This window comes from Peromyscus maniculatus, chromosome 11, assembly GCF_049852395.1.
Source record: "Peromyscus maniculatus bairdii isolate BWxNUB_F1_BW_parent chromosome 11, HU_Pman_BW_mat_3.1, whole genome shotgun sequence".
NCBI lineage: Eukaryota > Metazoa > Chordata > Mammalia > Rodentia > Cricetidae > Peromyscus > Peromyscus maniculatus.
The window spans coordinates 83350428-83375757 of NC_134862.1; the positions used below are offsets into that span (position 1 = coordinate 83350428).

The 25330-nt window shown below is 39.6% G+C and overlaps 1 protein-coding gene across 1 annotated transcript in view; it reads left to right on the forward strand.

The window, feature by feature from the left end:
- The window catches only part of Fmn2 (formin 2), a 315696-nt gene that overhangs the window by 54904 nt on the left and 235462 nt on the right, over nucleotides 1-25330 (forward strand). The window contains exon 3 of the mRNA XM_006993715.4: nucleotides 16980-17127. Coding sequence (XP_006993777.3) covers nucleotides 16980-17127 — 148 coding nt within the window. The remainder of the gene's footprint in view (nucleotides 1-16979; nucleotides 17128-25330) is intronic.

Genomic DNA, 25330 nt, shown 5'->3' on the forward strand with positions numbered 1-25330 from the left:
CTGGGCTTCCGATAAAGGACAGAATTGGGACACAGTGACCAAGGGAAAGTGCTTTATTCTGAGAACACCTTGTGAGGACCTTATGGGCTCTCCTTCCTAATCTTTACTGGACTTTGGAAACCAAGAAGATTTACTGTATTTTTTCGTTGTCTAGATGAGGGGATTGTTGTGTGATATTTTGTTTGTGTTCTGACAAATGAAGCTTGCCTGGAGATCAGAGGGTGGAGCTAGCTACTAGTTAACCGTAGAGGCCAGGCAGTCGTGGCACACACCTTTAATCCTAGCACTTGCCGGGGAGGAAGCAGGAAGATCAGGAGTTCAAGGCCACCCTGGGCTACATGAGATTGAACCAGTGTAAATGAGATAAACAGAGCCCGGGCGGTGGTGGTGCACGCCTTTGATCCCAGCATGGGGAGGTAGAGACAGAAATATAAGGTGGTGGAGACAGGATCTCGGGCCCATTCAGGCTGAAGATTTGTAGAGACAGGATCTCCCCATTTCGGTCTGAGATTTCATAGAGGTAAGAACTCTCTAGTGGCTGACTGCTCTGCTTCTCTGATCTTTCAGCTTCCACCCTACTATCTGACTCCAGGTTTTTATTGTTAAGACTAATTAGGTTCGTGCTACAGGGGTTGGCGAAGGTTTTATGTAGAGTCAGAAAGACAGTATTTTAGAACTTAGGAACAGGCTTCCAGACTTTGTCACGCCACTCAGTCCTGCTTGGGTGTGGATCACACAGACAATACACAGTCTATACATGTGGCGTATTGCCTATGACAGCTTCCATTCACAGGTGGGGGTGGAGGCGGCCAGCTGCACAGACTTGGCTTGCAAGATGTAGTTGGTTTGCTCCTGGTGCATTAAGAAGGTAAATTTCGTCAATGAATTTGACTTTTCTCTAACGAGGCAGTCACAAAATATTTATTGTAAAGTAACTTAGGGCAGTTTACAAGCAGAGAAACTGCTGCGAGCCTTGCTTTTCTTTTAGAGGGGAGTGTTCACGGTGTACTTAGGAACCGAAGGAGCCCAAGGGGATAAGGGAGGTGAGGGGCAGAGGGGACCCAATAGAAAATGTAAGGTTAAAGACCGAGGAGATTAACACTAAAGATTGATAGCATTTCATTTAGTTCTGAAGAGCCAAAAAGCATGAGATATAAGTGCAGGTGTAATTTTATAAGATGAAGATGAACTTGAATGGGATGGGGAAGCAGAAAGAGAACACAGATGCAGCCATCCTTTTGATATTCATGGCTGGAAGCTGAGGGAGGGCTCCCTTACTCCATTCTTTTTTAGGTGTCTGAGCAGGCTTATAAGAGGGTAGGATTTCTATGGCACACCTTTCCTTTGAACATTATAAACTCTGCAATGAGAACTAAAAGAATGTAGGAAGACGCTTTTGGAGAGCCAGACCGTGGCAGAGATTGTCTCTGGCCTGGCCTTGTTTGTGTCTGGCAAAGAGGAATCATTCAGTTGCTTTCGAGATGACCTGCCATGGGCTGGGCGTTTTAGCCACTTATCGCTGTAAAAAAAACATCGAATGAGAAGCGACTTGGTGGCGCACGCCTTTAATCCCAGCACTCAGGAGGCAGAGCCAGGTGGATCTCTGTGAGTTCGAGGCCAGCCTGGTCTCCAAAGCGAGTTCCAGGAAAGGCGCAAAGCTACACAGAGAAACCCTGTCTCGAAAAAAAAAAAACTAAAAAAAAAAACAACAGCATCGACTTGCAGGAAGAAGGGCTTCTGCCTGGCTCTGCTGCCATCATGTCAATGTCCAGCCTGGTGGCGGTAGGGTGGGGGCGTGGCTCACGGCAGCAGCATTGCCAGGCTGATCACTCACAACCTGGTGGATCAGGAAGCAGAGAGGGTATGTCTACCTCCTCATGTTTTTCCCTTCTTCCTCAGAGTATGTGTTATTATTTGCTAACGCTGACTCATTTGTCAGGCTGCACCGGGCCAAGGCACTGTCCACCATTTCTTGTCTGGCGCTTTCTTGTTCTGAGTCCATGGCTTCACGCATGCTCATCTTGAGCTGTGCTGAACTGCGCCGCTCGCCCTTGGTGCTTACCACGGTCTTCGATCTTTAAAAGCATATTAAGGCCACCACGCCAGGCTTTCCTGTAAATGCCTTGTAAGTATTCACCTAATCTTCATAATGCGCTCGATGAAGGGGCTGTATCCTTTACAGAAGGAACGGAAGTCATGGTCCTGGCCGCTCCTACTTGAAGTCCACTCTCAGCACAAGTCTCCCAAAGGTATTTTCGCAATTCTGGCCATCTCTTGCTTTGATGTGCCACGCATAGATCCCTGCAGTGTTGAAACAAAGCTGGTTCTTCCTCTGGCTCATATCTTGGCGTCTAGAACTTGTACTTTGAATCACCTGTTTGGCACAGTGTGTGGCGGTTCCTAATTCATCGTGATTGTGGGTGACGGACGTTTATTAAAACGAGTGATTCAGCCCCACTCTTCCGTCATGATTTTCTTCTCCTTTCCTTTTGCTGGATGTGCCCGAGTAGCCTTCCAAATGGCTGCTGGTGTCGGCTGTTTTCTTGAGAGTTGTGACTTCTCTGTTTGGTGCAGTTTGTGTTTCTTGTTGGTGCTGGGGCTTGAACTCAGGGACTTCCTCATGCTTAGTATCTCCAACCACTATGCATCTTTCTGATGTTTATGGGGTCCTGTATGCAGAACAGGTGATATGTAACAGCTTCCCAGCTGAATGCTTTGGGGACATTTCTTCTCTGTGTTGCATACTGACTCGAGTGTGCTCCTTCAGAGACATAGATGGATTTATGTTTGCATCTTTCCACAAAGTCAGGATTTGCTGAATTACAATAAATTCCCAAACCATGTGTGTTTCCTTAGTTGCTATTTACCATGTAATTCCTATTTTCCTGATTGAGTGGCTCTTGGCCATCATAGGTGTTTTCTCATTCTAATCTTAATTATTAACGTTAACTCTCAGATCACACACTATGCTTCACACAGTAACAAGTCTTTATAGAATTGCTACAAACAGGCTAATGATGATGAGGCATTTGGAAATGCCTCCGTGGAGGTAGTCAGAGCCTTTAAGATGAGGTGAGAGTCATTGTTGGCATAAGATATTAAGGAACTCACCTTGAGAGCTGCTGGAGCCAGTTGAAAGCTGAGCCAGTTGAAAGAAGATTGGCAGAAGGTTAAGTCCAGTTGAAGTTCATGGATTCTGTCTGCTCCCGAGGGATCGTCATCTGAGTGGGTCCATGGATCAATAGAGACCATGTGGAGCCAAAGTCCAGGAGAAAATCAGGAGTCCTTTGCCTGTGAACCCTTTGACACAATGTGATGGAGTAACTTAAAACAGGGTGCAGCCTGATTTATGCACAAAAGTTTTTAACCTGTGGTATTGCCAAATTCTAGCAGACCTCTCAGGGTACTGTAAGGAGTTTTCAGTTTTAACTATTTAAAGACATTTGTCCACACAGTAAATGGCTAATTTTCAATTGTGTGGTGGGGTCATAAAATACCAAAATTGAACTGAAGGTTAGAATATTTTAACCCAATTCTCTTAAGCTGTCAAATAAGGACACTTAAATTTTGAAATGTGGAGTGACTTCATGTTTTGGAGATGGCTTTCTGAGAGCCAGAATTGTCTGTCCCATAATTCCTTCCATCAGAGGAGGGAAGTCCAGTCCTTTCATTTGAAACCAATTTTAGCATTCCTCTGTTATCCTTGATTCAGAGCCCCTGTGCATTCATCAAAGGATGCTGGGTAATGGGTACTTCTTTCACAAACTAATTATGTGGCATGTGACTCAGATGAGCGAGTGTTAAGGAAGGGGATAGATACTTTCAAGAAAATATTAGCACTCCAAAGATGAGAGACAACCCAAGAAAAGTGGAGGTTGGGATTAGATTAGTACCCTGAGAAATCTTCATGCAGAGCACTTGGCTATGATGAAATGATAATTCAATGACATCACAACGCTTCTGATAGAAATCCTTACAAGTTGTGTTGAAATCCCCAGGCACCTGGGGATTCAGGTGATCAAAGCCAAACGCTAAATAAAGCCATGAGCTTTAAGGTAATTCTGATGTCAGTTTTCATGCTGTCCAAAAGGACAGTTTTGATTCGGGGCTGAAGGGGTGGGTAGACATTGGGTTCAGGTGATGGAGTGGACTTTGCTGATACAGAGAACTTTGGGTGTAGGTCAGAGAGACAGAAACAGCTTGAATTGGAGCCTTGGCTAGGAGTACTATGGTCCACTGTAGCCACTGTTTTCTGATGCTTCTCATGAAGTCTTTGGTTGTCCTTGGCATTCTGCTGACTCATCCAAGGTTGTGAGCAGAGGGAATTCTTTATTTTAAAAGCTGCCAATTCACAACCAGATTTTCACAGAGTTGGGGTTATAATGGACTGCACAGTTCTGAATCCAAAAACTACTTAGTGTTTTATCAAATCTATGTAGTGTTTTGATAATATTTACTGACGATTACCAGACAGAGAAACATGGCCTCAGGATGTTATGGCACAAAGCATTTCTTTTTAGTATTATATTTTAAATACGTATGTTATTGTAATATGTATGAAGTGATTTCAGATTCACAGTAGCAGAAACCATGTTACGTGTTGAAACAGAAGTCCAGAGTTGCAAACTTTATAACTACCACAGGTGCACCTTATCTTGCTATTGAAAGAGGTGCTTCTAGACTGGAGATAGCTCAGTGGTAGAGCACTTGTTGAGTACATTTGTGACCTTGGGTACAATCCTTAGCACTGTCAAAGGGGGACAAAGGGAGCTTCGGAGACCCAGGCACTGTGGGGGTTTGAGGGGGTCAGTCTCCCTCCTAAGGGTGAATTGTGAAGCTGAAATATAGTGGTCTTCATGTATTGCCTTTCAGATTTGCTTCCATTTTGCCTAGTGGTGGGGTCTAACCGAGGGCTCTGCGTATGCTGACAAGCTCTCTATTAGTGACCTATTTCCCTAGGCCAACGTAATTTCTAAAAAAAGCATATCATGGGGAGAAGAATGTTTTATTTGTTATTTGGTAATTAAAACAGTCACTCTTAATTTAAATGTTTTTTGGCAAATTTATGTGTGTACTTCTGAATTGCTGGCTACCCATTTGATTTCTCTACGGTGCTAATTTCATTGACAGCTCCTCGAGGGTGTGCCCTGGAAGGTATTATTTCATAGAGTGCAGTTGAGCTGTGAAGTCCTAGTGATGGGTGGTACTTACTGGGTGGGGTGGAAGGCGAGCAGATGGTTTGAATGGTGAATGCAGATGAGTGTGGGCCTGCTCATCGCAGGGGGCAAAAAACGCGTGAAAAAGTGTGGAAGACACACCTTTTCATTTCTTGTTTCTTTATGTCATGAACCTTAGCTCTTACAGAGGACAAGTATTTTTACTGCACTTTGGTTAGTTGATTGCAATTTAATTTTAACCTCACTTCACCCTTTGGTGTGAAAACTGAAACTCAGGAAGGATGAATGAATGACTTGCCCAGAGTCCCACAGTTTTGGAAGTGGCAGACATCTACAGCCTAAGAAGCTGTCACCCTCCACATTTCATCCTCTACAACCACACTGTTGGCTTCTTCTGTTCCCTTCCTGCTGGTCCTCTTTTGTCTGTTACCTTTGTCTTGGGCCCGGGCCTACACAACAGTCTCTAATTAGTTCCCAGGTTACTATTCTTGTCCTTTCCAATTCCTTCTTCTCTATAAAAGAATATTCCCCCCCTCTGTCCCTCTCTGTCTCTTCTCTTCCTCTTCTCTTCCCCCTCTCTTCCCCCTCTCTCTGTCTCTCCCTGTCTCTCCATCTTTGTCTCTGTCTCTCTCTCTGTCTCTCTGTCTCTCTGTCTCTCTCTGTCTCTCCATCTTTGTCTCTCTCTCTCTGTCTCTCTGTCTCTCTCGGTGGTATTATGAAGCAATCTGTGCTGGTTTGTCACGTGCTGTACCGCTGACTTGCTTCTGTAGCTCCAAACAATGAAGTTTTAAACCAGCACTGTTGGGTCTGGTTTCCTGTGCTGGGGATGCTTTAGCTGTAGGATGAGCAAAGCTTTCTCTGTGGCCCTCAGTGGCTCCCTTAGCTGCCCCTTTGCTGGGCCTGCACTTGCCTCCTCCTCCTCCTCCTCCTCCTCCTCCTCCTCCTCCTCCTCCTCCTCCTCCTCCTCCTCCTCTCTGTGCTTCTCAGCTTTCTCAGATGCTGATTGTTAGGCTCCACTTTAGGAAAACAACAACAGCAGCAGCAACAGCAACAACACATGAAGCAGTTCTGAGAGCATGGGTATTTCATCACTGGGTTTGGGAAAACTGTGCCCCAGAAACGGGGTATTCTTGTAGGTACCAAGTTGTTATTTAGACGTGGAAGCTGCTCTTGGCCTTTTTCCTTTGAACTCAAAGGAGGTCCTCCCTTTGAATTCTCAAGGGTCATGTTCAGATGATGAGAAGCTGTGCTAGGATTTACTCTAATGATGGAACATTTTCCCTGAATTGCTCATTAATTTTGGTTTAACTTCTTGTGTATAATTGAGAAACTTCTCAGCAGAGTGAGTGGGAGTGAAAGAGAGGAAGAAGAAAGAGAGGAGAAAAGGGGGGAGAGAGAGGAGGAGAGGGAGGAGCAGGAGGAGAGAATGAACTCTAGGGGGGTCAAATCTCAGTGGAATTAATACCACCTTTTATTAATTTTAAGAACTTTCTAATTAACTCTTTCACTTTCCTCTTCTCTTTACTCCCTGTTGTTTTTCATTTGAGACAGGGTCTCATGTAGCCCAGGCTGGCCTGTAGCTTGCTATGTATCCAAGGATGACCTTGAAGTCGGGATCCTCCTACCTGTTCCTCCTGAGTCCTGGGAGGACAGGTGTGGGCCACCAGGCCCGCTTTATGCGTTGCTGGGGTTCAGACTCAGGGCTCTGTGCACACTAGGCAAACTCTCTTTCCTGAGCTACACTCCATGACTCCTTCAGTTTTCTAATTTGAAAGACAACAAATAAAAACAACTTGAAGTTTATAAAATGCAGGTGTTCAAACCTGGGAATGTAACTGAATAAAAATGCAACTGTTTCAAAAAAGAAACGACCAAACATATACTGTGCTCCTAGGCTTAACCATGAACTCTTTCTCATTTTTGCTTTCTTTATATCTATCTGTGTTGGCATGTCACTTTGAAAAGTACTTTTGAAATACAAAGTATTGCAAAGAATAAAAGTTGGGGATATTAAAAATGCTAATAAAACAATCATTTGCCTATCAAACATTAAAAAAAACCTAGAATAATGTTAAAGGCCTTTATAATAACCTTGTCTATAGGATATATATTCCAGACTAAGAATTTTATATAATGCACATATATATATATATAAAATTATACATTTTACATATCTTTAAAATCATATACATGCTAAGTGTGAATTGATTTGAATCGATTTAATTGTACCTATGAATATTCATAAAATGAGACAGAGACTATTAATGTTACATTATTGAATTTCCTTATTCTGTTCATGTTATTCTATTTCATTATTTTATTGCAGTGCTCATTCCGATATCTCTGATTTGCACTGAAGAGAGTATTATACTGAAAGATGTGTTCTTGGCTGATCTCTTAAGCCCTCCAATGTGGCAACTGAGGTGCTAAACAGAGTCAAAAATAGAGCTGGGCTTCGTTTTGGAGATTTCCTCTTTCCTGTATAGGGAGTTAGTTATCTTCGCCTCGGCGCTGCCCTCTGCTGGTCATTGCAAGTTCTGCAAGGGGAATTCTCTAATTTACAAAGTTGTTGGAAGACAATTAAAAATTTCTTCACCGTGAAATTCACTAGAAAATTATAGTTTTTACCTTTTTAAATAAAATAGTTAAACCATTTTGTAAAATTGGAGAGAAATGAAAATTTCCAAATTTCCAAGAGAATAACATTTGCTGTTTACCACGTACAGAAAAAAACAAAAAACAAGGATATTGTTAAGGTTACAGCAATGCTAGGAAAAACAATTTGAATGAGTATAGATGCTGCTGTTGAAAAAGTAGTCTTTGCCCTTTCCTGAGGCGTCGCTCCACCAGTGTCTCTTGGTATGTTAAACTACCATGCCCTCCTTTCAAACGAGACACGTTTTTAATGAAGTTGAATTTGCTACAGAATCGACCCAGAGTGCACTACTTTTCCCCTTTCAGGAACTATAGGGCTGTACAGCAGGTGACATCATGACACAAAACAAAGGTCTCTGATGCTCACAGACAGAGGAGGCTACAAGGGGAACGCTGAGGCACATCCATTCAGCATCGTCAGCAATAGTACGCATGGGCACTGGGCTAGTCTCTGATACACCTCGGCCCACCCCATATCCTCAGCTGTCCCTAAGACACAATCTGCATGCGTGAGGGTAGTTTTCCAAAGGAAAGGTCAAGCAGAATGCATAAGGGAGGCACATCTTGTTTACAGCCTTATTGGGTCAGGTTTTTAACTAGGATTACACTGACATTTCATTACCATTTCAAACCGAAGCCAGGCAGTGGTGGCGCACACCTGTAATCCCAGCACTCGGGAGGCAGAGGCAGGTGGATCTCTGAGTTGGAGGCCAGCCTGGTCTACAGAGCTAGTCCAGGCCAGGCTCCAAAGCTACAGAGAAACCCTGTCTCGAACCCCTCCCCCCCCAAAAAAAAATTATTTTTCAAACCGAAGTACGGCAAGAGTGTGAAGTTCCATTATATGATTTCTGTTTGTTTGTTGTTTTCTTGAGACTTGCTAGGCAACTCAGGGTAGCCTAAAACTCAGTCCCTTGGTCCCCTGCCTCAACTTCCCAAATGCTGTAGTGCAGACATTATTCATCACACTAGCTCTAGTATTGGTGCTGTTTTAAAACTCCTTTGCTAATTCTGTTACGTCCCTGGAAAAAGTCCAGCTAACCCACCTTAAATGACTCTTTTAGTGACTGTAATAACCATTTCTGGGACTCTGACACTGTGAGTTTTACGTATGTCATAAGGGCCTTACAGCAGCACCCTTGGAGGTATTGCTGCTGATTTTGTTTTTGAGGGGAGGAGACTGCTCATAACGACTAGCAGAGAAATGATTGGATCTCAGGCTGTTAAACTCTGCAATGCCTGTCTTGAGTACTCTTTTAAAGTCTCTTAGGATAATGGTTACAGGCTGCGCATACCAATGTGTTAGAGTTTTAGAAGTCTGTCCAAAGGCCAAGGGACAAGTTCTAAGAGGAGCCTGTCTTTGTCTGTTTCTTTAGAAAGTAGTATAAGGTTAAAAAATAAAACAAGAAACAAAGAAACAAATGAAAACTATGCTCTAACTATCCACCCCATGGTAGGATACACATGGATGCTACAACTTGGTACCCTGTTTTCAATTGTTGATTTAGAAAAAACTTGTTCCGTGTTTTGATTTTATTCTGTTACATTCTATTTGAGCTCTAAAAATGCTTGCATGAGGTGGGGTGTCTTGTTTGTAACCTATGGTGACAACTGTAGTCATACAGTACCAGGTTTCTCCCAACCTTTGAGTCATCCCTGATCTAAGCATCCTCCCTGGAGTCTGGTCTATAAGTAGCAGAGTTCTCACAGATCTTAATCTTAGTTTCAGCTTGCTTCCTGTGCTATAAATAGTCACTGACAAGCTTTAATGTTAAGTTTTAATTTTAGTTTTGTTTTTTTTTCCCCCTCTGTCAAGAGAACCAGCAGTTAGCTTTAATGTCTGCACTACTTCTCTTTCCTACATACTTCAGCTCACACCTTTGAGAAATGTCAGCTCTGGGGTGTGAAGGGCAGGAGTCTTAAAAAATTGCGGATGTGGTTGCCTATAGTGTTTTCTTTTGCTTAAGAAAATTGTTTGTTACAGGCATTGAGATATCCCTTATTTTTGCAAGAACCTTGAGGATAGAAGAAAGACTGTTTCTGTTAACTGGAGCTTTTTGGGTTTAAGTCCAGACTGTGGTACCACTAGTTAAGTAGATTGAGTCAGTTGCCACATTTCCTGAATAGGAGTTTAACATGACCACATTGGGAAAAGAGAAACTAACTGGGTAGTGACCCCTCACCCCAATCCATCTTTATCCTTGGGGTGCTAACAGGAGGCTTAGGTTTAAATAGAAGGCATTACATAGGCATAAATAACCACCCTAGTCAAAGTGTGGTCCTACCCCGTCATTGGCCCTCATTGGCTTAGCCTGTCTCTCCTGTAAGGTGGTCGGTCTAACAAGCCAGAATTCTGTGAAACCTCTTGCTGGGAGACATCCCCACCCCCATAGCACCTGGATATCATGTTTTCCCTTCTTTCAGCATGGGGCTCTTGGGAAAAGACTAGTTCCTTGGTATTCATTGTTTCTGCAGCCTGGTAACTGGAGGGAGGCTCCATCTCCATGTGCACATTTCCTGGCTTTTATTTTGTCCTTTCTACAAATTGTGACATCCGTGTGAGCAAGATGGAGACAGATTGAGAAGTTCTCTCTCCAGCTTAGGCTGAAACAGTTCATAAGTTCATTTTTCCTGTTTCTCTGTGTGCGCCACACTCCTTTAGTACTGGCAAGAATTTAGAACCTGAGCCAGATCTTACTATCAAGGCTCTGGTAGTATGACACAGTGTCTACAGTAGGAGCTATGGTCCCCTCATGTTGCTCAGGCTGGCTCAGGACTCTGGGTGCCAATGGGATCTGTTAAGGATCTATTATTTTAACCAAAAAGCTTCTTGGCTTGAGATTCATGCACTTTCTATTAATCATGACAAAGCTAACAAGTAAAAGATAAAGAGGCTACAGTGCATATGCATTTCTTCAGGGCTACCCACTTAAGAATGATGCATAGTCCAGGTCTTGGGAGAGCTTCTATTCCAGTGGGCGGTGGTGAGACACAGTTCCCACAGTGGAATAACAGAGCAGATGCTATGACGTCCTCTGTGACATGACTAGGAAGGGGAAGAAATGTGAGCATTTGCACCTGTGCATGCAGGTCACGTGGGAGCCTGTAAGAGGATGGTGCTTTTCCCAGTCCCTGTGACATAAAGTATCAGACAAAGGCAACCCAAGGCAGACTTAGTTTGGGACCAGGGTTTGGGGAAACAGCTCACCATGGCGGGAAAGTCGTGGTGGCAGGAGTGTGAAGCAGCTGGTCACACTGTTGTCAGCTGGGAGGCAGGGAGTGGTGGATACTGGTGCTGGGGTTGCTTTTACCTTTCTCATTCCGCTTCCTCCCCTCTCCCACAGAATGATGCTGTGCACATCCTGGGGTTGTCTCCTCTTCTTCATTAACTTAATCTAGACACTCCTTTCCAGATTTTTCTCAGAGGTGTGTTTCCATGGCATCTCTCTATGTTGACGCTGACTATTTATTCACCATCACAGCAAGGGAGAAAGGCAAGTTGTTTGGGGGAGAAAAGGAAACTTTTGAGGTTAGAAAAAGTTTATGTCTCCATGTATTTGTCAGCGTCTCTCTGTGTGTATGCCATGTATGGTGCCTGTAGAGACAAGGGCATTGGAACATCTGGAGCTGGAGTTACAGGTGGTTTTGAGCCAGTCAGCATGGGTTCTGGGAACCTAACCCATGTCTTCTTGATGAGCAGCAAACACTCTTAAAAGCTGAGCCATCTCTCTAGCCCTGAGGTTGTTTATATAAGGGCGTAGTAGGGCTCTGGAAGATCTTGGTACATTCAGGAAATGATGAACCACTCCCAGTGGCAGGAGCAGAGTGACTATAGAGGATGAGGGGACATGGATGGGTAGCTGGCCACAATAGAGAGGGTCTTCATATGCACACCAGCTATCACAGTTCCAGCATGGAATCTTTGGAGAACTCAAAGACTTCTGGGAGCAGATACAAGCTTTGCTTTTTATGAAAACTACTTCCCATCTGGTATAAAGAATGCTCCAGGATGGGGATGACTGTGGAGAAATTTTTTCATTTAGTCTGAGAGCCCAAAGCTCCTGGGATGAATGGGAAGTGAATTTTAGTGCCATATCTAACATGCAAAGCATTGTTCTTCTTGGTGATTTGCTGAGAGTATGAGGTATTGACCTATCAAAGGTCATGATTTCTAGTTTGGAAGAGTGGATGGGCAATTGTTTATATGTAAGAATTCTTCATAATTCATATTCTTAATATTTTTGACTAATAGTTTGTAATTAATTAGTCGATTTAAAAATCCTCAAAGATGGACCTAGAAAGACAGATGGCTTAGTGGTTAAGAGTGTTTGATGCTCACTGTAACAGACAACCTGAGTTTGGTTAGCAGCACAGAAGTCACAGTCAGCTGTAACTCTGGTCCTAAGGAGTCTGACTCCTTCCTCTGAACTCTGCAGGCACTACACTTACATGCACAGACATAAATACAGATATATATAAACATACAGATAAAAGTGAATAAAATCTTTTTAAAAGGTCAACCACATAATAAATCTCAAAGTTGACTGCCTGGCTACTAGCATATCAACCCCAATTAGATACCTTAACTTTAAACTAATGGCTAAAATTGAGCTTCCAAAAAAATGTGGGTGTCGCTGATAAGAGATGTGTAGAATGAAATATTGAGGCATGTCAAAACCTGTCTTCAAACACTTCTAAACTGGGAAACATTTATTTTAGGATACTTTAGAAAAAAAATGATGACCTGTTCAAAGCTGTGAGCACCTGCAAAGCAGTTTGTCCTGTGTTGCCCATGTTGCATTTCCAGAGGATGAGGGAGGGAGGTGATGCTGCGTCAGGAAGATTTTTCTGTAGTGATGTCGGAGACAGTAATGCTGCTGTTCGTCTCTGAAACAGACAGCAGCTTTGCTTCCTGGGAGGGGTTTTAGTTAACTGGGACAAAGCTGCAAGGCTAGGGAGAGGTTGGCAGGGGATGCAAAGGGGGTAAAGTAGGGTTGTCTCTCAGGATTCGTCTCCGGAAAAGATAGAACAATTTTTTGAGCAGCAATTTGGAATTTATTCCTCTGCTGATTAGTGGGAATCCTAGAGGTGGTGAGATATGTTAGAGTAATATACACATTAACTGCCTAAGTAACACCCAGGAAAAACCATGAGAAAAATAAGGTGCATGCACACAATAAGATTTGTTTTTCCTTTTGCAGTGCTGGGTGTGGAGCCCAGGGCTTGTGCCTGCTAGGAAAGCATTCTGTTAATGAACCACCAATCCAGACCTTTGAAATTCATTTAGTCTTGGGGTAGGAGAGATGGCTCAGTCCTTAAGAGTGCTTATTGTTTTATCATACGGCCTGAATTTGGTTCCTGGTACCCACTTCAGATGGCTCACAGATGCCTGTAATTTCAGTTCCAGGGATCCAATACCTCCTTCTAGCTGCTGTAGGAACCTGAGCACGAAGGTGTGCATACACATGCACAGACAGACACACACACACACACACACACACACACACACACACACTAATAGTAATACAGGAAATATTAAAAATACATTCAGTTTTGATTCTACGTGTAGAAACCTGGAAAATGAGATTTCGGAAGCAATAGACACGTTTATAATCTACAGTACTCTGTCCCAGTTCATATGGCAGAAAAGAGTTGTTTACATTTGGTTTCCTCCTGAGAACTAAAATTGTATGTGGAGTCAGAAATCTGTTGGAAAGACTTCGTGTTCTTAGTAACTGTTATTAGGTTAATGACTTATTTGAAATGTCATTAAGAAACCAGCTTTTGCTTTGGTTATATGCTGTATCATGGTGATTTAGTTTCACTTTTCAAAATACTGTAGTAGAAAACTCTCAAACTTCAAATCAGGATTGTTTGAAGGTAAGATAAGAATAATTAGTAAATGAATATATTTACTACTGTGTTTGCATTATTTATTGACCCCATATATCAAGGGACCTTGATGTGCAGAACTTATTTCTATTTTGCATAGGGCTCAGTCAGTAAGGTGCTTGCTGCACGAACATGAAGGCCTGAATTTGGATAACAAGCAGCTGTGTAAAAAGCTACGTGTGGCTGTGTGTGCTTGTAACCCTAGAGCTACAGCGGTTTCCCAGAGCTATCTAGCCCAATTAGTGAGCTCCAGACTCAGAGAGTCTGCCTCAACAAAGAAGATGGAGAGTGATATATATAGGAAGGCACGTGGCATTGACCTCTGATCTCCACATGCACGTATATACATGTGGGCATGCACTGCACACACACAGATGCACACAAACATTATTGTCATTGTCATCGTCATCATCTTCCTTCTCTGCCCAAGTCTGATCCACCTACCTGAAGCTCTTTACCTCTCAGTCTCAGCTACGTGGGTACATTTCTTACCCAGAGTGCTCAACTTACATCCAGTGCCTGAATGAGCAACCCTTACTGTCTTCTAAATCTCTAATGTTGCTGTGGCATTTGTCACCTACAACCTCAGGTGACTGGTCACCATTTTGTCCATTCTGTTTGGTCCATATACTTCATTTCTCTACAAGCTGTATTTCTATGTGCAGACTCTTCTTATTTCTGGAATATATGTCACGTTCTTTTCAATGATGTCCTCCTAATCTGGTTTTGCTGATCCTGAGCTTGAGCTAGAAAATATTGTCTCTTTTTTGGCTTTTTTTGGGTAGGAATTATGGAGATTGGTTCATTTCAGCAGTGAAATCATGAGGTCCTGGGCTTTCTCTGATGGAAAACATTTATTTTCAGTGTCCATTATTGGTTAGTTAAGGTTATCTACCCCTTCATGGTTCAGTCTTGGCAGGCATTTGCATTTCTTCTAGGCTAGAAAATTTCTTGGCCTATTGTTGTCCATAGCATCCAATGATTCTTTATAATGTCCATACTGCCGGCTATGTTTCCTGTTCCATTTCTCAGTTTGCTTGTTCTCTCTGTCTCTGTCTCTGTCTCTGTCTTTCTCTCTCTCTTAGTTTGGCTTTTTTTTTTTTGTCAACTTTGTTTTTGAAGAACCATTTTCATCTACCTGATCCAGACACACACACGCACAAGTGTGTATTAATTTTTGTATTTATTTTTGTGTGTATGTTTATGTATATATGTGGGCATGCATGTTGTGCCATGACACATGTGTGGCGATCAGAGACAACTTGCTACTGGTCACTCTTCCCTTTTCCAATTTGGGGATCAACTAAGATCTTTATGCTTGGCAGTAGGGGGTTTACCCACTGAGCCAGCTCGCCAGTCTGTATTTATATCACCTACTCATGGTTATCCAACTTTCCTGATGCTATCTATTGAAAACATTGCCCTTGAGGTTCATGTTTAATTATTTTGTATACAGACATATATATATTATATATGTCATATACATTCATATATATAATACTCATATATATTCTTGGCCTTTAGTACTCTTTTCTTGCTAATTCTAGATTTAGTTTGCTTTGCCTTAGTTGTTACAGTTTAATGAGATGCATTGATAGGTTGTTTATTTGAGGTCTTTCTGCATTTTAGATGTAGGCATTCATTGCTATAAACAGCTCTGATTTACAGCTTTTACTCTAATCCATAGGTTTTGCTTTATTGTGTTTTCATTTTTTAAAGTATTTAAAAATTATTCTTTTTTTTTTTTTTTTTTTGTTTTTTGTTTTTCGAGACAGGGTTTCTCTGTGTAGCTTTGCGCCTTTCCTGGAACTCGCTTTGGAGACCAGGCTGGCCTCGAACTCACAGAGATCCGCCTGTCTCTGCCTCCCGAGTGCTGGGATTAAAGGCGTGAGCCACCACCGCCCGGCAAAATTATTCTTATTAATTATGTGTGTGTGTGTGTGTGTGTGTGTGTTGGTCACTATATGAGTGTGGTGGTCAGAGGGCAACTTTTTGGAGTCTGCTTTCTCCTTCCACCATGTAACTCTAGCTGGTTTTGAACTAACTATACAGACTAGGCTGGCCTTGAATTTGATAGTAGAGATCCTCTTGCCTTTGCCTCCCAAGTGCTGGGGTTAAATGTGTGCAGCGCCATGCCTGGCACAGGCATCTTTTGACACTGGACTACTGTATGGATTCTTAACCTATTACATAGATTTTAGAAATGCATCATCTACCTGAGTAAACTCACTCTGGAGATTATGATATATACATTTCCCCTGTATCTACGTTCATTTCTACTGTGCTGTCTTCTTTGCTTTAGTCAATGCCAATCAGAACATGGTGGGGAGGTGATTGCATCCCAGCAAAGAAAAAGCACAAAGACATCTAGTGTATGCACATACAGACCATGTGCGTCCTAAAGGGATTGGCATGGTTCTGAAGTCCTGAGGATCAGTTCTGAGGTATTTATAGGCTTCCAAGGGAGCCACCCGGTTTGTCCCCTGGGATGAGTAAGGTACACACAGGAACTTTCTCTTTATTTTGACCACAGCTGGCAGAGCATTCCTTTGCCATAAGATTCCTGTATAATCTTACTCTTGCCTGGCTCGTTGACTTTTCCTTTCATTTCCAGCGTCCAATCGGAGACCCAAGATAAGCAGTTATTACTGTCCCTGTGGTGTCCAAGTACAGACTATCCTCTGACTTTCCCACCAGAGGTTAAACCATTTTTAATGGAACATCTTCTCAGTGTGATGATGCATGCTGGTAGTTCCAAATGATGGGGAAACTGAGAGGAACAATCACTTGCACCCAGGAGTTCAATACCAGCCTGGTAGATAGTGAGAGAGGCCCTGCCTGAGAAATCAAAACCAAAGTAAGCCAAACTCAAACCAGCAAAGATAAAGAGACATCATATTCAGATGGGTTAATGATCTGTTTTCAGGAAGTTGTGTAACTCTGCATCGGGAGTGTTTTATGACAGGCCCATGTAATATCTCTTCTTCCAAAGAGAGAGATTTAGGTTTTACTATAATAATAATAATTAATAATAATAATAATAATAATAATAATAATAATAATAATAAAATTGGGGCAGTTTGAGAGAATTGGTGTCTTAATGGCTCTATATTGAACAATGTAAGATGCTATTTGAATGTTTTAGATGTGTCTGCATATCTGTGTGGTTTTTTTTTTTACATTTTATATTGCATTAGCCATTTATTTTTTTATGATTGAATTGATAACATTTCCATTTAATTACCTTTTGAAATATAGCAAGATCAGCTTTACACCTGGGCTGCAGTTAGTCAACCCACGCATTCCATGGATTACAACGAGGGGCGGTTTCCCAGGAGAGAACCATCCATGTGGCCACCATCCAGGCTTCCTGATGAAGAGCACAGTCCCAAGGACGTTGACACAGGTAGGACATGGGACAGCCAGCTTCACAAGATTATGTGATGTAATGTGAAGTTGCAACACTTGCTGGGTAGTGAGTCTTTAGTCACTTGCAGGTGGTATTATTATTATTATTATTATTATTTATTATTATTATTATTTTAACGTATCTCCTGCAGGAAACCCATTAAAATCAATGGGAAGCCTGAGACACTGAAAATTCTCATGGCTGTCTCCAAAGCTGCCAGTCTAGCATGTTGAGGAGTAGCAGATATACTGGTATTCTCCAGAAATTTCTGCATTTACTGGAAATTGAGAACCATTGTCTACAGACATCCACCCATTACCAGGCTGAAACTCTACATCCCATTTGGACTAACAGACTCTCAGGGGACACTTTCTCCATTATCTCTCAATTTCCTTGCTTAAAGTTTTCTTTGTACATCTCAATGTACTTTTCTTTACCTATAGAGGTAACTTGGAAAGGAAAATAGAGATGTGAATTTGCTTTAATCTCACTTTAAAATAATTATAGAGTATTCCAATGTAATCTATTTTTTTTTTCTGAAAAAATTATTTTCTTTCTTTTCCTTTTGTTGTCTTAAACTATTTTTGTGTATTGGTCTGGGAAGATACTATGAGACTGGCCTCAGTATTCTTTGGAGGAATTCACCAGAATGGTGATTTCTTAATAGAATGTAGGTTCTCTTGGTAGACTAAGAGAGTACCGTCTTCTGATATAGAAATGAAGATTAAGTAGTACAGCATTGTTTCTATTCACAGATGCCCATCCCCCACACCAGATTTCCATCAGTGATAAAGTGGGTTTCAGGGCTTAGAACTTGACCATGCGCACTGTCTCGGTGAAAGAGAGATGGCCGAAGAAGCTTGATATGAAAGGGCAACATATTAGTATGACTCTTGGGCTCTGCACTGCATCCGCTTTGTGTCGTTAGGCAAATTTCCAAACTGCTGCACGCATTTTCGCATCTCTGAAATGTTAATGAGAATAGCATCCTCCGGGTACCATGAGTTAGAGGAGTGCATGGGTTCATGCAAAGCATCAGTGTGCAGAAGAGAGTGCCTGGGCCAATGGAAGTGTTTGCCTTTATTGTTATATTATCATTAAAGTGATTTCATGTTGTTATCTTCTTCATGACTTCCCGTTAAAATCAGCCGTGACTCTGTTAATGGTTTGCGAGGCTTCTGTCCACATTTTTGCACAGAGTTCCTACCCTCTTGTTTTTAATCTCAGTTTCTTGGCAAATGTATTTCATTATTTATTCTTTCAAGGAATGCACCAAATGGGAGTCTACACTGTACTCCACATTTCCCTTTTTTAAATGCCTTGTGTTTTGGAGAAACTGCTTAATATCCACTAGTTGGCATATAATCCAAAAGAATAAAAAATAAACACACGAGTGAGAGAAAAATTCTTTCATGTAAATAAGATTCTGTTTACTATAATACTCATAGACAGTGGTCGATCAAGGGTCCAGGTAGATTTCCACACATCAAAATCTTCAGAAAAAAGAGAGTTTTGAAACAAAAGTGCCTGAAAATCTAATATGTGAATATAGATATTGTTGGTTTTAAAAAAGAAACGATCAAGTAAAAATTTTTATTCCATTATATGTATGCTTGTCTTTAGGCTAATATACTATTGGCTGAAATTCACTGGTACAAATACAATGGTTTAAACAATTTCATTGAGAGCCCTCAAAACAATGGTTTCTCTCCTGTCCTACATTTGCATCATTGGTTGGTATAATATTTTAATGCCCCTACTATATATTTTTCATCATTTCTGGCCAAATTGATAACATTCTGTAATATTTGGGGATACTTTAAAAGAATTATAAATCTTTTGGTTACTGGAGGAGTACTTGGCTGAGAATGAATTAAAAATGATCACCTGAATTTTAGTTTGATGAAGATGGCAATGGAGTCAGAAGAGGGAGATGATGAGTTGGCTTTTTTCTTTATAGATTAATGTAGCTTGCAAAGTGCCTGAGCAAGTAATTTTTAATACAATAACCTTTCTCTTTTTAAAATGTGCATTCATGAAGAAGATGATCGAGGTAAGTAGAAAGTCATTTAAACCACTACCTTGTTACTCTCTAATTGATCTGTTCTCTACCCCAATGAGCACAGAGCATTCCTTGGTCTAAAGCATATTAATGTTACATTCATTTGGAAAAGCGCAAGGAACATTCTCATTTCCAAGGAATCATACCACCTCCTCTCTTGTCAGTCAAGTGTAAGAATGAGACGCCAGTATCACAGAAAACCCTATAGATGAATGTTTTATATCAACTGTGAGTTTTAATAGTATGATTATCATTAGTTGTAAACTATTTACATACTGAGTTACATACTATTGTGTGGTGACATCATACTTGAAATTGATAAATGCAACATGTGGCCACTTCAAAGCTTGTTTACTTTTTGAAGAAGACAATCATTCAGGTCCAACTATTTTTTTTTAATTTTTTCAAAACATTTTTGATGTTTTTTTCTTCTGTCTGTTAAAAAATGATTGTTGATTCACACATCCAGGTAATTCAGATTTGTGCTTCTGCCTCTTCTGATTTTCTCGTGTTTTAATTTTTCCATAGTTACTTTTATGAACAAGATTCTTCCAACTTTCATTTATTCACTGAAATACTAACACTTCTTTACATGAAGTTTTAGTGCTGGAGTCAAGCCGAAGCCTGATACCTCTCCTCACCAGTGAAAGGCCAGATTCCTTTTATTTTTTTTTTCTTTCTTTCTTCTTGTGCTTTTGGTACTGTCTCTGAGGATAGGACCATGGTGTATAAAGTGACAATGTGAAATGTACAGAAGGCATCATGACTGGAAAATTCTGGAAAAAGAAGTGAGGGCATGGTATGATCAACTACTCTCAGTAGATGGAAGCACTGTAAGAAACAAAACCTTCTCACATCTTGTCTTCCCTTACTCATGTCCCACTTCATTTTCCTTTTGCATTGCTTTTATTTTTCCTCCATAGCTTATTAGAATATTTTTCTTTTTGCTAGTTTCCTATTATATTGTCATTGGTGCTATAGTGGCTAGCTATTATCTTTTAAAATGCATTTAAAGATCCTATTTGGTTTGGTGTTGTAGCTGTTAAAGAAGTTTGCTTTTTCATATCTTAATGGCACTGGGAAAGTAAACCCTGAAGAGGAAGCTGTTGACAAGAAGTTTGATAAATAAAGTTGGAAGAGCTATCTATACCAACACAGAAACGCAAGAAGCATAAAAAATAATCAAGGCAACATAGTTCCAGAAGATTATAACTCCTCAGTTACTGAGTATAAAAATACAAAATGCTTGAAATTTCAAACACATAATTCAAAGGTCTCTTTATAAAATAATCAGCAAACTTAAAAAGGATAAAAATGAACAAACTTAAAAGGGAGAAAAATAAGCATATGAATCCAGTGAGAAATCAATCTAGGGCCTAGATAAGGATGCTTGTAATGTAGAAGAGAAGGTTAAGGATGTGACTTAGACATTCAGTAAGGACATTGAGGTTAAAACGACAACAACAAAAAAAAAAACAAATAAAAAACAAATATAGGAAATGAAAATTTCAATAAATAAAGATCATAGTGGAATGCATCACAAAAGACTAGAATCTAAAAGGCAAGGCAAAGTCAAGGAAATGTAACTTTCCAACATCCACAAAGAATAAAGAGGAATAGGGACCACAGTGACTTTCAGGAACTCTAGGAAATGTTGAAGAAACAAAACTTAAAAAGTCATGAAGGAGCAGCAGAAGATGAGATTAAAAGCAGCACAGACATGAAAAATACACTCAGTGACATTGTAGGGGAAACTCCCCAAATCTAGGGAAAAGAAATGGACATCCAAGCACAAGAAAGAATTTAGAACTCCAAATAGACATGACTGAATAAGAACCTCACTACAACTTATTACTAGGTAAATACCATGATCAGAGAACAAAGAAATACCATTAGAATCTGTGTGACAAAACATCCAAATCATGAAGACGTATCCACTAGAGCAAATAAAAGTCAGGACTGAATTCAATACTATAGTTCAAGCCCTGAAAGTAAATAATTGCCAACCAATATTATTATATCCTGCAAAGTTATGTTTTAAAATCAATGGAAAAATAGAAACCTTGTAAGATGTAAAAATTAATACAATTTATGACCACTGATCCAGCAATGGAGAAAGTACATAAAGGGATCTTGTACAGAGAGGATGAAGAGAGAGGGTCTCAATTGTAAGAGCATAGGAAATAATAAATTGTAAAAGGCAAGCAGATGAACAAGTGAGAAATATGAAAGAGTCATATTTATCCAACTCAGTTAGACATCAAACCTCTAATGTGAGGAAGTAAGAGAGAAAAGAACAAACACATTGAAATAAAACAGTAAAACCGCCAACCTAACTAGGAGAATCAGCAAACCTTCTCAATAATAAATGAAAATGGTCTTCGTTCTCCAATTAAAAGACACAGAAAGCTAATTGGACTGAAAAACAGAATCCAACTATTTTTGTTGTTGTTGTTGTTGACAGAAATAAACTACACTTGCAAAAACACAAGAAACTGGAAGTTAACAGGATGGGAATTCATCTCCAAAATATGTGTAAGCTGAAAAGAAACATGGGTAGCTGTGCTCATGGCAGAGGAAGCAGACTTGAAGCCAGAATAAGTCACAGGAGAAGAAAGGTAACTACGTATTAGTAAAGGGAACAACTATAAACTGTTAGTGTTGGCACACTGGATTTCATAAAAGAATCACCAAAGGGTCAAATAAGGTCAGATACAATAACAGTGTTTTACTTGAACACCCCAGTGACATCAATAGAGTGACTTAGACAAACTACCAACAAAGAGATAAATTACATCATGAACCAGATGGACTGAATAGGCATCTAAAGAATTTGTCTGGCAGCTGAAGAGTACAAATTATTCTCAGAATCTCATGAAATTTTACCTACAGTCTACCATACTTTAGTATATAAATAAATCTTAACAAATAAAAATGATTGAAATAATTTATTGCATGCCATCAGCCTATTATATAAAACTGGAAGTCAGCTGCAAGAGAAATTTTGAACACTGGTCATGAAGATGGAGAAATATACTACTGAACAATTAGAGGATCTTTGAAGAAGTCAAGAAATTTTAAAAGTTCCTAGATTTAAAAAAGAAATAAAATAACAAGAACAAAATAAAAAGAACCCAGCTTACCATAAGAAGTAACAAGGCAGTTCCAAAAGGGAACATTTAAACATCACACGGATAATACAAATAAATAAGTTAATGATAAACCTTGAGATCTTAGAAAATAAAGAACAAATTAAATCCCAAATGAACACTTAGAAATAATGTTCAGATTAAAAGTCGCTGAAATGAAGATTAAAAAACAATACAAGGAATCAATGAAACGAAGTTGATTGTTAAAAAAAAGAGTTCAAACTTTTAGCCAAATGAACCCAATAAAAGAGAGAAAGATACAAATCAATAAAGTTAAAAATAGAAAAGGGGGGCGGTGCTACAGATACCGATAACATTCAGAAGATCCTAGGGCATACTTTGAAAAAGCATACTTAAGAAACTAAGAAAAAACTACAATAAATGAAAAACCCTATTCACATATAGTCTACTAAAATTAAATCAAGGTAATGTAAAAAATTTAAACAGAACTATAATGAACAATGAGATAAAGTTATAATAACTGGGCTCTTAACCAATAAGTAATTAAATAAATAAGGAAAAGAAGTTTCCTGGATAGGATAAGTTCCCTGCTGAATTCTTCTAGACTATTAAAAAAATAACAAGAGCTTCTTAAGTTATCCATAATAATAAAAAATGAATGCTACTAAATTCATTGTGTAAGACCACTATTATAATCCAAGCAAGTTAAGGATGCATAAAACCAGAAAATACTAGACCAATGTGTCTAATAGACACAGGCACCAAAATTTCTCAAAATGTGGCTAATTGAATTCAATAGCACATTAAAAACATACACAAATTAAGTTGGTTTCATTCCCAGAAAACAGGGATGGTTCAACTTATGCAAATCAAATTATGTAAAGAGACTCAAGGATAGAAATTACATGAGCAGCTCAATAGATGGAAAAATCACCTTCCTTTTATGATAACAATACCAAAGTAAGTAGAAGTAGAAGGGTCATATCATGCATTTGACTATATTTGAATCGACCTGTAGCCAATATTTTAAGAAATATTGAAAAATCTAAAAGCATTTCCAGGAACTACATATGCTGTCTCCACTTTTATTAAGTATAGTGTATGAAATATTAGCCATATTAGTAAAGAAAAGGAAATAAAAGATACAAAGGATACAAACAGGAATGGGAGAAGTAAAATTATACCTATTAGCAGAAAATGTAATTGTTTACATAAAATACCCTCAAGAGTCCAACAAGAGAACATGTAGACTGATCAATATTTTCATCAAAATAGGCAGATACAAAATCAACATAGAAAATTAATTTTTAACAGACTAATGGAGGAAATATTCAAGAAAACAATCCCATTTGAAATAGCTTCAAAGAAAAGTCAAGGTAAAGAATTTCTATAATACAAACTTCAGAATATTAAGTTAAACATGAAGATACTACAAGAAAGGCTAATATTGTGAGAATGATTATATAACCAAAATAAGTCTACAGATTGTATGCAAAGCCCAGTAACATTCTTCATAGGAAAAAGTGTCCTGAAATCCAAATGGAAGTACAAAAGCTGCAGAACACCCAAAGCCATCCTAAGCCAAAAGCACAATTCTTAAGAATAATTTCACAGATTATAACCATAGTTACAAAACAATGACATTAAGTTACTTGCACACAAACATTGTAAAGTAAAAATAAGAGCAAGAGGACACTAGAATAGAGTGAAAACCCTAGAAATTAAACCAGTTAGCCAAAGCAACACAAAGTTTTGACAAGTGTTAAAAAAATTACAAAGAGAAAACATAGCTTTGTCAATAACAGTGCTTAGAAAAATTAATGTTTATGTGTAGAGCACTGAAACTAGATCCCAGTCTTAACCCTGCATAAAGCTCCATTCTAAGTAGATCAAGGACCTTAGGATGAGACCTGAAATTATGAAACCATTGTACACTTCATATAGGCACAGGTAAGTAAAGGTTTTGGAGAAAGCTTTCCAGTACCTCAGAGCATATTAGAATGAAGGATTGCTTGACATTACACTTTTACAGCCAAGGAAAGTTTCAGCACAGTGAGATGACAGTCTTACAGTTAAAAAACAACTTTGCTTTTTCTACACCTGATAAAGAATAATGTCTGTAATAGAACCAAAATACCAAACAACAATGAAAAACATTATTTAGTCAATAAATGGACAAATGAATTGAAAAGAATTTAAAACAGAAAATATAAATGGTGATTATATATATGAAAAAAACTTCAGCTATAGGGAGGTATGTAGCTAAAAGTTTTCCTGTGTCCCGCCTGGCCCGTGGTCAGGACAAATCTCTCTCACCCACTGGTCCCACAGCTGCTTGGACCAAAATAAACACACACAGGCTAATATTATTTTTAAACTATGGTCATGGCAGGCTTCTTGTTATCTAGTTCTTATATCTTAAATTAACCCATTTCTATAAATCTATACTTTGCCACATGGCTTGTGGCTTACCAGTACCTTTACATCTTGCTTCTTATGGTGGTGGCTGGCAGCATCTCCTCTGCTCTGTCTGTCTCCTTCCTCTCTCTCTAGTTAGAATATCCCACCTAACCTTATTCTGCCTCACCATTGGCCAAACAGCTTTATTTATCAACCAATCAGAGCAACACATATTCACAGCATACAGAATGACATCCCCCATCAGAGGTATACAGAAAAACTATGTTAATATTCAGTTTCATTTCAATCAGAACCACTAACTATGAAAACAAGAATTAATGAATGGTAGTCAGGCTGTGTGGGGGATCATAGTACACTGTAGTGGGAATAAATTAAAGTAATTATGTCCTTCATAGTTAAAGGAGGGAATTAGAGATCATGGTAAGCATAACAAGACTCAATATAAATATTACATGTTTTCACTCATGTGTAAAAGCTACATTTAATCTATATAATAAATGTACATGCAATAAGGGACATGCAAATAGTTGGGAAGGTTTGTTTAAATGTGATCCTGTTGATCAGAGGCAATACTGGTTAGTGCAGAGGGGAAAGCAAATAAAACACT